General features: G+C 46.1%; 1 protein-coding gene across 1 annotated transcript in view; it reads right to left on the bottom strand.

Annotated features, from left to right (window-relative positions):
- Positions 1-244: 244 nt before the first annotated feature.
- Positions 245-13,609, bottom strand: part of LOC137427486 (uncharacterized) — an 84,647-nt gene continuing 71,282 nt past the window's right edge. Inside the window, exon 11 of the mRNA XM_068117017.2 lies at positions 245-4,661. Within this exon, the coding sequence (XP_067973118.2) occupies positions 2,863-4,661 (1,799 nt within the window). The 3' untranslated portion in view covers positions 245-2,862. The remainder of the gene's footprint in view (positions 4,662-13,609) is intronic.

Below are 13,609 nucleotides of genomic sequence, written 5' to 3'. Positions count from 1 at the left end.
GGAAACGCCAAGCTTTACACAAAATTTGATGCAGTAGCGTTGTTCAAGTTTTTCCGTCATTTTGTCAAAAACGAAAATCCGACGGCGCTCACTTACACTTCCTCACTCATCGGCGGTCTGCCGTCGAATGACAGCTTCTGCAGGTGGGAAAAAATTCACGCGTGCGCATTAGGATCGCCTACATACGTGCACCAATCAACGCCTCCCTAGCTTCATTTGTTTACGCACGACAAATTAAGGTCGCATACTTTTTGAACACACCTCGTATTTACCCTGTTTACGCATTCACCTTTTGTGCAAAGAAATCCACAACACCCCCCATTTTTGTAATGGTACAACCATAACTTTGAATCGGGTTTCGGGTAAAGGGTGTTAACTTCACGGACATCTGTGTGAGGTGATAGAAATAGTAATTACGAAAAAAGTGAATCCGGATGTAAAGCGTTTGTAAACATCGACATGACACATTTACACGTAGTACTGAGTTTAAACTGTAAAACGTGGTTCTGAAAGTTGCTTTTTGTGATCTCACAAGTTCGTTGTATTACAATTTATATACAATACAACCAAATGGAGCATGAAACGGTTTTTTGAGGGTGTCATTTAGCGCCCCATCCACTGCGCGCCTGGTGCGGTCGCCCCCTCCGCCCCCCCATCACTTCGCCACTGGGTGTGACAATCCCACACAGTAGCGGATACTTTCTTTCTTGCAAGGGAATTGTTTACTTCACATTATCTCAGAAAATAATAATAAATGAATCCAGTTTGTGCTGTTTTTGAGGCAGGACTCAGTTGTTCAGACTTTTTCTTGTGTGCAGAGCTTCTCCACACTTTTTTTTTTTTTTTTTTTTTTTGTATACAAGATCGAGGCTCGTGAAAGAGCGAACATTAATCACACAGAAAGACAAACAGACACATAAAACAAATAACATCGGGAGCGGTAGACAAGATGGGGAGAGAGGGGGAAGGACACAAACACAACATTTGAGAGCAGGGTCCGAGAGACATGGAGACATCGAGAGATCTGTGGGAGGGAGAGGGCTTTGGGGGGGATGAAACGGTTCTCATCTTGTTGACTTTAGAAGGTGGATTCAAAAGTCTTTTCAGCACACCTTCAGCATTTCCAGCAAGGCTGGAAGATACCTCAATTCTTCAGACCCCAAAAATGGTGAGTTCCACTGGAGCAAGGCAAAGACAAGGGAAACCCGAGGGAAAACCAACTGTGGTTCTGATGTGCAAATTTATCACAAGACCTGTACATTGCTCTTGCATTCTGGGAATTTTCAAGTAGATTCCCTGTTCCTCTCTCTCGTCACCAATTATTCCATGGACCGTCTTTCTGAAGAGCCTTTCCAGCCAAATAGGATTTCTCCCCTTGACTGGAATCTCCTTCAGTGGGTGTCAGGAGGTACAACCTCCAATTGTAGTTTGTTTGTTGCAATATTCCCCAGGATGTATTTTTATGATCTCAATGAGGTTCTTCTTTGTCACTCCCATTGTTCCAACTGTCACTGGTACAATATCGGCACTCCACGTTATTTCCCCCCATTTCATTTTTCAGATTCTGGTAGTTGGGTATTGCATGAGTTTTTTTTTACATCCTGATAGAAGATGATGGTTCTTTCTGTTTCTACCTCGCAAAATATACACTTGTCGAATTGACTCAATCCTGTTATTTTCTCAAAGCCATCTTACTATAATTCACCAAATGTCCGTTCGTCCGTTCAAAGGTACCGCAAAAACGGCTCAACCGATCACAACGATATTTTGGGTAGGTATTCATGGGACCCATGGGAGTAAAATAGGCTATATTGTTTTTCCAATTTTTTTCCCCAATTATCCAAGTTTTCCAATTTTCCCAAACACGATGGAATAATATTTACCGATATGAACAGTGATGTGGCTTTTGTTGAAATTCTACGTACCAGGAGAGAGGAGATCGACTCCTGACGAACCCTTCCGATATAAACATGCAGCTCTGAAGTAGCATGGCAGCGTGTGCAAAGCGACTGAGAAACAGGTGAAGCGGCCGCTTCCATGTTACAGATTCGGCGAGCACTCTTCACACATAAACATGTGACTGAGAAAGACGTGTAGCGGCCGCTTCCGTTTTGCAGAATTCAATCTTTTTTCAAAATGGGCGTCATGTACTGTTTAGATTTTGATGATATGCGTGTGATATGATTCAACGGATGTTTATATGAATCGTTTAAAATAAAATAAAAAGCCTTCAATTTCTGATATCTTGCCTTTTCATTTTGGCCTCCCAATTGAAGCCCCGCCAATAGGGCGGGTACCGTTGCTGGATGATATAATGTCCTTGGTCTTGTTCATTTTCTTTGAGTCGTTCTCCATCCCAGTTAAGTACTCTCCTGCATGTATTTTTTTGATGTTGAGACAGATGTGATGAACGTGGGAAAACCTTGTTGCAGCAGTGAGAACATGTGAAGGGTTTCCCTCCCACATGAACATTTTTGTGAAGTTGATGAAATATGAAGTTGATGAAAAAGTAAAGTTCTTCTTGCAAACAGAACACTTGAAAGGCTTATCTCCTGTGCCTATTAATTTAAGTACATTTACAGAGGAATAATATGCAAACACCTTTTTGTACACAGGACAATTGTAAGGTTTCTCTCAGTCGTATTTCCATTCGTGCGTTTCAGAAGGTGGGAGGAAGTTCCCACAGAACTCAAAATCTCCACCTGCTTTTTTGGTAAAGGATCATGATTCATGAACTAGATTGTGAAATTTCAGGCTCTTTTCTAATTCTTCAATGAACCTCTGACAGCTTCCACTTGTAGCTTGTTTGTAGTGATATTCCCCAAGTGGATTCAGAGATATTTACGTGAAGTTACTGACTGATTAAATGTCTTGCCGCGTTGTGAACACTTGTAGGGTTTCTCCTGTGTGTATTATTTGGTGAGTTCTCAATAGGGTGATATTGGAAAAATCCTTCTGGCAAACGGAGCATGTGAGCTTTTCTGCTGTGTGTATTGTTTTATGTATATAGAGAGATGAAGAAGACACAAATGCCTTGTCACATTGTGAACACTTGTAGGGTTTCTCTCCTGTGTGGAATCTTTGATGTATTTTCAATGATGTGATATAAGTAAAATCCTTGTCGCAAACAGAACACTTGTAAGGTTTCTCTCCTGTGTGGATTCTATAATGTCGACGTAAAGTTGCTGACTGAATGAAGGCATTGCCGCATTGTGAACACTTGTGAGGTTTCTCTCCTGTGTGTATTTTTTTATGTTCAAATAAATATGAAGAACACGCAAACGCCTTGCAGCACACAGGACACTTGTAGTGTTTCTCTCCTGTGTGTACGCTTTGATGTATTTTCAATGACTTGATACTGGTAAAATCCTTGATGCAAACAGAACACTTGTAAGGTTTGTCTTCTGTGTGGATCCTGACATGTCGACGTAAAGTTATCGACTGACTGAATGCCTTCCCACATTGTGAACATTCGTAGGGTTTCTCTCCTGTGTGTATTCTTTGATGTATTTTCAATGATGTAATATTGGTAAAATCCATAACGCACACAGGGCACTTGTGGGCTTTCTCTTTTGTGTGTATTCTTTGATGTATTTTCAATGAAGTGGTATTGGTAAAATCCTGAACGCACACCGAACACTTGTAAGGTTTCTCTCCCGTGTGTGTGCTTTGATGTATTTTCAATGACGTGATATTAGTGAAATCCTTCACACACACAGGACACTTGTAGTGTTTCTCTCCTGTGTGTATTCTTTGATGTATTTTCAATGACGTGATATTGGCAAAATCCTTGATGCAAACAGAACACTTGAAAGGTTTGTCTTCTGTGTGGATACTGAGATGTCGACGTAAAGTTGCCGACTGACTGAACGCCTTCCCACATTGTGAACATTCGTAGGGTTTCTCTCCTGTGTGTATTCTTTGATGTATTTTCAATGACGTGACGTTAGTAAAATACTTAACGCACACAGAACACTTGTAGGGTTTCCCTCCGGTGTGTATTCTTTGATGTATTTTCAATGATGTGATGTTGGTGAAATCCTTCACGCACACAGGACACTTGTAAGGTTTCTCTTCTGTGTGTATTCTTTGATGTATTTTCAATGATGTAATATTGGTAAAATCCATAACGCACACAGAACACTTGTAGGGTTTCTCTCCTGTGTGTATTCTTTGATGTATTTTCAAGGACGTAGTATTTGCAAAATCCTTGTTGCAAACAGAACACTTGAGTGAATTATTCTCCTCGCCAAAGTGTATTTTTTGATGTTGATATAAATATGATGAAGAAGCAAAAGACTTGCTGCACACAGGACATTTATAAGGCTTCTCTCCTGTGTGTTTTCCTTCATGATTATTCAAAGATGATAAGCAATAAAATTCCTTGCTACATACACTACACTTGTATGGCATCTCACGTTTGTGTATTGTTTGACATCTCTTTAAAGATGTTGATGAGCTAAAAGTTTTCTTGCAAACAGAACACTTGTGCAGGTTCCCCTTCCTCTCAGATTTCTTGAATGTCGTAATACAATTGCTGTTCTTGGTTAGAACTGGGCTGTATTTGTCAGTGTCACGTGTCATGTTCTGAGTGAAATAAACTTCCATGTCAAACAACTGGTAACTTGACTTGGAACAAGAAACCATTTTCATTTCATTATCTGCAAAGACAATTGAGAAAATCATCAATAAATCACCATTGCTCAAACATGCAGCAACAAAAATGTAATCCATTTGGATTAACTGGTCCTTTAACACTGGGCAAGAACAAAAAACTTTTTGTCTGCTACTGAAAGAAATGCAGGTGTTCTTGGCTAAATCTGGGCTGCTGATTTCAAATCTGTTGTCAGAATTTAGCCAGCATGTCAGGTTTTCAAAACATGTATATATTGTTATGTTGTTTGGGTAGGGCATATCTAGATCCAGGTAGATCTGCATAGGTAGGTGCTTCGTCTGTCTGATAGGGAAACCTCACCTGTAATAAGTTTGTTTCGGCGGTTTGTCGGATTAAGTGTATATCTGTGATCATACAAGGATGATCGTGTGTTAAATAGTTGTAGGGATTAGGCTAATTCCCACGTGAGTCAAACCTCTGTGATTTATCCATTGTCCCTTATGGCCACACATCACATACATTAGTAATGCCCAATAGCGCGCCACATTAATTAAATCCCCCCTTACAATGACTTACGGAAGAACAGACCGGAAGCGGCCACATACAACGCCGGCATGAAGGCAAACATCGCACAGGCAGGCCGAGAGCCACGCCCAGAACTCATGCTTGACAGGGGGGAGGGGGAGGGGCGAGCAACAACAAGAGCACCGATTTGAGAGTAGGGAGGATGAAGGACATGCCACACTGATTGGCCACCGGCAATGACGTGTCACACGATGCCGTAACACCAAAGGGCGAGACGCTCGGCCAATCAGTGAGGAGGGCGTGAAAGAGCCACATCAAGCAACGCACTCATTGGAGGAGAAGCGCCGGTGACGTGTGAAGGCACGAAAGGTCACAAGGAAACGAGGCACTGGCATGGTTGGCAGAGAGAGACCTGATGTAAGACGCCGAACAGTAAAACCTCTCGCTCACCGGCATTTTCCTCTCTTCCCTTGGCCCTCTTGCTCTGGACTGTCCATTTGTGTTGGCCCTTCTCGTTTTGGCTTCCTTCCTGCTTGGACCTCTTCCCTGTTTGCCATTCGTTCCCATTCGTTCCCATTTGGACTTCTTCCCTGTTTGCCTTTCATTCCCGTTTGGACCTCTTCTCTTGCGATCCGGTGATTGCCCTGCTTGTTGGACGTTGGAGCGCCGACGATCCTCTTGCCACTTGTTCACGCACGGGACCTCGCGGGCGATCGCGCAGGGGTGCGAGGCTTGCCGGCAGCGGCGTACATGGGCCTGACAGAACACGAACATCGGAGCCTGGACGGCCGAACAGCACCACAGAACCCAACACAACGTTTTATTTTATTATCCTTCCCATTGTCTTGTATTTGAAGTCTGTGAGTGGGATCCCAACCTAGGTTTTAGTTATTTATCGTCACGTCCATTGTTCTCGGGTTCCATTAATAAATATTTATTTTTGTACATTTTACCTCCGTGTCGGATTGAATCGATTTTCAGGGTGAAGACATCGTCGGACCGTCAGGTAAGCCGCGGCATTCTCCCCAAAACCCCCCTGCCCGTGTATTATCCACCATTGAATTGGAAACGCCTCAAAGTGAGCTCGATTGCCATCCATGGACGCTCCGTCTTAATAGAGTCACCCACAGGACAACTGTTGTCAAGGAGTGGGATTTTTGAACCCTCTGAATAAATTTGGTGTCAGGAGTGAGGAGAATTTGGAAGAAAAATTATTATAGTTGAGGCGATAAATTTTCTTAGTCGATTGGTGTGCGAGACGCGAGCATTGCGCCGCTAAATTTAAATCTTTTATTTTCTGAGGTAAAATACGTGAGCGGGAAACGCTTCAGCCAACAGCGTAATGGCGCACGCTGAACTGGGCGCGTGGCAGGGAGATGCCGAGGTTCGAAGTGAGCTGAGAATAGAAGGGGGAGAAGAGATTAGAAGTGGAACCTCCCCCGCCATAGGATCGGCCGCGATATCCGACCCGGCCTGGATGCAAAGCTCAATGGAATGATTTGCTGAACAAATGAGGGCCGATAGTGAACAAGTGAGGGGAAAAACGGATGCTCAGAATGAGTGACGAAATGATAAAATGGACACGATGAGTGAGGAAATGAAGGGAATGAGTAACAATATGGGAGACATGAAAAATGAATTAAAGGGAGAGCTGGGAGGAATGAAAAATGAACTGAAGGGAGATGTGAAGGGATTGAGTGAGCAGATTAATGCTCAAACCCAAATTTTTTTTTTTTTTTTAAATATTTTTTTTGTATACAAGATCGAGGCTCGTGAAAGAGCGAACATTAATCACACAGAAAGACAAACAGACACACAAAACAAATAACATCGGGAGCGGTAGACAAGATGGGGAGAGAGGGGGAAGGACACAAACACAACATTTGAGAGCAGGGACCAAGAGACATGGAGACATCGAGAGAACTGTGGGAGGGAGAGGGCTTTGGGGGGGAGGCATGGGAAGGGGGGGGGGGGGTGGGAGAGGTATAAAACATATGGACACTGCCAAGACTTCCAGGAAAGAAGTTGGAATTTCAAACAAGGTGGATCTGGGGTGAATTAGTGGGGGTAGAAAAGATCAAGGTTTTGGATGGGGGAAGATAAGAGATGGTGGTGAACAGCTGTTTTGAAGACCTGGAGGGAGGAGTGTGATTGAAGTGAGTGTGGGAGTTTGTTCCAGAGGCGGGAGAAAAGAGGAATGAAAGAGTGAAGGTGAGCAGAGAGCCGAGATTTCGGCAGTTTAACCATCAGAGGGTGGCTGGCAGATCTTGTGCGACCTGTAGGAATATTTGGGGGACAGAGCACAGAGAGAGCTGGGGGAGCAAGGCCGGAGAGGAGTCGGTAGAAGACAGAAAGACCACCTACCTGCCTGCGGTGAGTGAGTGAAAGGCCCTCAGAGATAGCTTCATCGCGGGAGATTCCAATGATTCTGAAAGCTTTGGATTCAACAGCGTGAAGCCGAGCCAGGTGTGAGGCAGGAGCACCAGCCCATAGGGGAGAACAGTATTCCATTGAGCTGCGGATGAAAGCCTTGTATGTGGTGAGGAGCTCAGGTGTGCCTAGGAAGGACTTCGCACGACGGAGGATGCCCAGTCGGCGACTGGCTTTGGAGGCCAGCTTGGAAATGTGGTTTTCCCAAGAAAGATCATGGCAGATGGTGAGACCCAAAAGCTTGAGCGACAGAACTTCTTGGAGAGGATTGTTGAGAAAGTAGATGGGAGGGTTGTCCAGTCGATCTTTTCGGAGAGACATAGTAAGAGTGTGAGATTTGTCAGGATTGAAAGACATGTTCCACATGTTTGACCAGTCTGTGATTTTGTCCAGGTCTTCAGAGAGTGAGGAGGCTGCAGACTGCCGATCTGAGGGAAGAGGAATGGAGCGGCAGAGAGTGGAGTCATCAGCAAAGAGATACAGAGGATTTTCCAGAGAGTCGGAGAGATCATTGATAAAGACCAGAAAAAGCACAGGGCCCAGCACACTGCCTTGGGGAACTCCAGCCTGAACGGGAAGGGGAGATGAGAGAAATCCATTCAGGGCCACACGTTGACTACGACCAGAGAGGAAGTCCGCAAGCCATGCATGGAGATTTCCATGGATACCATAGGAGGAGAGTTTGGTGAGCAGAGCTGGGTGCCAGACCGTATCGAAGGCACGTGATATGTCAAGGGAGACAGCTCTGATTTCCTGTTTGGCATTGAGGACCTCCATCCATTGTTGAGACAGCAGAAGCAGCATGTCCAGAGTAGAGTGACCTGGTCTGAAACCAAATTGATGATCAGAGATCAAGCCATTGGAGAAGAGGAAAGATTTCATATCCGAAGCAATGATGGATTCCATGACTTTGCTGATAATTGGGAGCAGGCTGATTGGTCTGTAGTTGCAAGGATCTGTTTTTGCACCTTTTTTGTGTAAAGCGGTAATGTTTGCTGATTTCCAGGATGCTGGCAGATGACCTTGAGCAAAAGATAGGGTGAAAAGAACAGAGAGAGGGTGAGATAGAGCGGCAGAGCAGGATTTTAGGACCCGTGGGCTGATGCCATCTGGTCCAGTTGCAGAATCAGAGTCGAGGTTTGACAAAAACTCCTCCACCTTGTCAGGAGAGAAGGTCACAGAGTCCAGGAGCAGTTTGGTTCGACTGGGAAAGGTGGGAACAGAGAGAGATGGGTTTGGGACTAAGGATTTTGAGGCAAACACAGAGTTGAGGCATTCGGCTTTGTCACGTGCGATGTCAACTGTGTGGCCATTTGAGGTAAGGGAGGGGATGGAGGGGGAACAAACACCAGAAACGGACTTGACCAGACGCCACCAGGATTTGGAGGAAGGAGACAGGTTTGAGAGTTCATTCTTGAGTGAGGAGAGATAGTGCTTCCTGGCACTCCTGAGGGTAGACACACACTTGTTCCGAGCTTGGTGGAAGGAACTGAGATTTCCTTCAGTTGGATTAGCCTTCCAAGAGGCAAAGGCAAGTTGTTTCAGGGCAACTGCCTCACCACAAGATTCAGTGTACCATGGACAGGAGGAAGGGTAAGACAACTGAAGGCGAGATGGGATAAATCTGTGCATGAGAGAGATCAGTTTGCTTTGGAAGTATTCCCAGGAAGAATTGATGTCAGAGGCAGTGGAGATGGGAGACCAATCCAGACGATTGATGGCTGCTTGAAGACCGTCCCAGTCGGCCTGAGTGAAATGCCAGACTCGTCGACGCTGAGGAGGCTCTCTGAGAATGGCCAGAGAGATGTCCACTTTGACAAGCACATGATCAGAAGAACCGATTGGAGCAGAAGAAGAGCAGCAGACATTAGCAGGGAAGTTAGTCATAACCAAGTCTAGAAGAGAAGATACTCCATTGGCTGAGATCCGGGTCGGGAAATTGACAGATTGTGTCAATCCCAGTGAGTCACAGAAGTCCTTTGCTGAGGTGCCATGACTGGTGAGAGAGGAACCCACACCCAACCAGGTGGCATGATGACAATTGAAGTCACCACATATGAGGAAGAGAGAGTTGGGATGAGTGGATAGAAGTTGGTCCATGTTGTCAGACAGTGAAATGTAGATGGAGTCATCACTGTTTGGGGGACGGTACAGAACACATATGAACAAAAGGTGGGAGCGGAGAGGAAGCCGTAGCCAGAGGTACTCCTGGGGGTGAGGAGGAGAGAGGGCAGTGCAAGCAGAGTGAGGAAGAGAGTTTTTGATAAAGATAGCCACCCCACCACCAGGCCGAGGCTCAGGTCTATCATACCGGAGGAGGGAGTAACCAGGAAGAGATATTAAGGAATCAGAGACATCTTGAAGGAGGAAAGTTTCTGTTAAGCAGATCAAGTCTGGATTGTCAGAAGCAACCTGTATGGAGAGATCAGTCAGGTTTGAGCGAAGGCCCCGGATGTTTGAGGTCCATACCGTTAATGAAGAGAGAGGGGGAGCATTGGGTACAGGACAGGGGAGGGGAGGAGTAGGGTAAGATGAAGGATGAGAGGGGGAGGTAGGGAGAGCAGTTGTTTGTGTGTCAGCGATTGCAGAAGAGTTCCAAGAAAGGGAAGGATGAGGAGGATGAAAGGTTTGAAGGTGAAGGGATGAGGCACAGTGAGGGGTTGTTTGAGGGGGGGCAGAGGAAAGAAGAAGGTTGGGGGGGGGTGGAGGTATGAGATAGAAGGGAGACGAAGTGGGGAGGAGGCAGCTTTGAGGAGGAGGGGGGAGGAGGGAGAATTGGAGAGGAATGGTATGGGGGGAGATTTGAATGGGAGGGGTTGGGGGGGAGTTTTGAAGGGGAGGAGTGAGGGGGGAGTTTAGGAGGGGAAGGGCAAGGGGGGAGTTCAGGAGAGGAAGGGCAAGGGGGGAGTTCAGGAGTGGAGGGGCAGGGGGGGAGTTTAAGAGTGGCGGGGCAAGGGGGGAGTTTAGGAGTGTAGGTGCAAGGGGAGGGATTTGGATGGGAGGGGCAAGAGGGGAGTTTAGAAAGTGGATGATTCATGAAAGACGAACATTGAAAACAAATTGGGTTTGTTGTGATTTTCAAGTTAGCAATCCGGTTCAGAATGATGGAGGAGGGATGGAATGAATGTGAATTTAGACCATGTAAAATTGAAGGAAGAACTAAAGAATGGTGTCGATGGGGCACAGGAGATGCCAAGGGTGGTGGAAATTCAGTATGAACGGGAGGAGACTGCATGTGTGGAGGTAAATGGGGAAGTTGGGGAAGGAAATTTGGAAGTAAATGGGGAATATTTGTCACATGGAGGCCTGGAAGGTTATCGGGGCTGGGTGGATGCTGCAACACATCAACAGGGGGATGGATTTGGATCCTTGCTGCACCAGGGCATTTGTGCATGCAAGAGGGGGTAACAAGCTTGGGGGTCTGGGTAACAGAACCGGACTGGGTATTTATTGGGGAAGGCCTGTGGGGGCCAGAAATGATTGATGTGAATGATGTAAATGATGTGACACAGCGGCTGGGGACCTGGGACAGTCCCATGGAGGACAAGGTTGACCAGGCCCAAAGGATTTTGGGGGTTGAAGTGAGTCGGTCCGAGGAGGAGGTCAAGGTGACCGAGGGGACCCACACCATGAACAAAAATTGGGTACAAGAGGCTCCGAAATTACATACCCAGCAGGGGGGGGTGTGTGTTGGCTCTGAGCTCGACTTGGATACAGAGGAGTCGGGAGATAGAGCCTCGGGAAATCTGGTCCCCGTAGGAAATGTGGAACAGCTGCAGGGAGGGGCAGAACAACCTGAGAGAGGGGTTGTTACCTGCAGCTGTGGTTGGGCACAGGTGATGAAAATTTTTAAAGGAAAAATAAATTTATATGGAAATGGGAATTGGATTTGGAGCAGCTGTGGGTGGAGTTGGTCCCCGGGCTGCGGGATTCGGACTAGGAAAGGTCATTGGGGATGGCCTCGGGGAAAATGTGCCCCTTTCAAAATTTGGATATGCCAGCCAGCTAGGGGGCTGTGCTGGCGAGATTTGGACATGGGGCCCAGCCATGGGTGGCATGGTACGACCTGGGCCACACGGAGGGTCTGGTGGAATGTGGCGTCCCTTGTCCATAGGGGCGCAGCCCGAGCGGGTGGCTTGGGCCGGCAGGGCCACCGGATCCTGGTGGGCGTTAAGACCTCCGGGGGGGGGGGGGGGGGGGTGGGTCCAAGGTGGTTTCTCAGGCCTGAAATGGCGTATATTGAGGACCACGAGGGGGAGGTGTTGTGGGTCGCGCTTTGGTGGTTCCAGCCTGCCTGTTCGATGGTTGCTGCCATGCCGGTGTTGTCAGCCCAAGTGCGTGGTCGCTTGCTGTTTGTTCGTCCGTAAGCCATTGTGGCAGCGGGGGAATTTAATTAATGTGGTGCTCTATTGGGCCTAACTATTGTATGTGATGTATTGCCATAAGGGACACCGGAATGATCACAGAGGCGACGACATACAATGGAATTAGCATAATCTCTACGCAAGTTAACAAGCCCCGCCCCATCGTGGCGGGGACGAAGACACAAGCTTAATCCGACATTGGGGCTCCAGAACTTATTGCATCAAGACTCCCTATCACAACAGTCGAGCACCTACCTATGCAGATCTACCTGGATATATTTACGCCCTACCCAACCGACATAACAATATGTTTCTTCCCCAGTAGCAAACTCTTTGTTGTCCAGTGTAATAAGGTGGTTCTTCAAAATGAAAGTTAGAAAAGTCATGCTCCTAACACTTAAAATTTTTGGTATGTATGACAAAACCATTGTGGTGAAATTTTAAGCCATTTGAACTACATTTATGGGTTGCACACAGAGTTTGTAATTTCACATATTTGGCTCGCATAAATATTTGGAGTCGATTATTTACTCTCCACTGCTATACTTGTGATTTTGACCATTACAGTTGACCCATGACCTTGCTATGTACTGCACATTTTGAAGTTGTTTTTAGGTTAATTGAATACAGTACAGCTGTACTCTGGTAAGCCTGGTGTTGGCTTAGCGGTTAGGATGCGGGCTTGGGATCTTAGGATCCGGAGTTAGAATACCGGTCATCGCTGAATTAACGCCGGGGGGGTTGACTCAGCTTGTCATCCCTCCGAGGTCGGCAAATTGAGTACCAGCTTTCTGGGATGAATGATCCCGGTGTGTACCCCGATTTAGAATAGGTACACTGTATCCCTGCGCATCGTAGAGGTGACTAAGGGTTGGCTTCAGGAAGGGCATCCGACCATAAAACATTGCCCCAAAAAGGGAACCAGGAGGTCATGGGGCCTGCAAGGCTAACCCCCGCTATAACGGGGGAAAATGGCCTGCCTGCTCAGGCCTGCTCAGGGTGGCATAGTTGCTAACCAACCTAGATTGCAATCTTCACCTAGATTGCCTAGATTGCCTTCATCTTCACAGATTCATTCACAGCTGTACTCTCGTGTACGCAGTTGCCCTCATTGAAGAGTACAAGTCTCCTGGCAAGGGGTGAACAGCAAACCCAGTATCTGCTTCGAGTTGTGACAGAACATCACAAGAGGTTTCCCGATTGCAGGAAATAAACGCTCATCGGGCAACAATGAGTCACCGTGCAACCCCTAAAACTTGATGTTTTCAAAAAATATTTCACATGCAGAAGTTGTACCTCAATACCAAAAAAATTAAAGGTTAGGAGTAAAACGATTCAATAATTTGAATTGTAAAACAAAGAACCACCCTACAGTGTAATCTGTACTCATCTCTCAAGGTACGCTACACAGGAAGCATTCCATAAATGGCAGAAAATTCAAACCTTCCCAATGACTAATTTGGTTGTTCTATCTGTGTGCTTTCACTGGCAGACATGAAAGATGAAAAACTTTTACATCTCCAGGATGACCAAAGGAAATTGGATGCACCTGAGCTCAATTTGAAGTGTCATAGCAAAGGGGTTGAATACTTCTTGCCTCAAGCCATTTAATTTTCAATAAATCTGTAAAAATTTCTAAAAATCCTTTTTTCACTTTGTAATTATGGGGTATTAT

Source organism: Myxine glutinosa, chromosome 5, assembly GCF_964187855.1.
Source record: "Myxine glutinosa chromosome 5, kmMyxGlut1.1, whole genome shotgun sequence".
In the NCBI taxonomy this organism is placed as follows: Eukaryota; Metazoa; Chordata; class Myxini; order Myxiniformes; family Myxinidae; genus Myxine; species Myxine glutinosa.
This window is presented reverse-complemented; position numbering and strand designations above follow the sequence as displayed.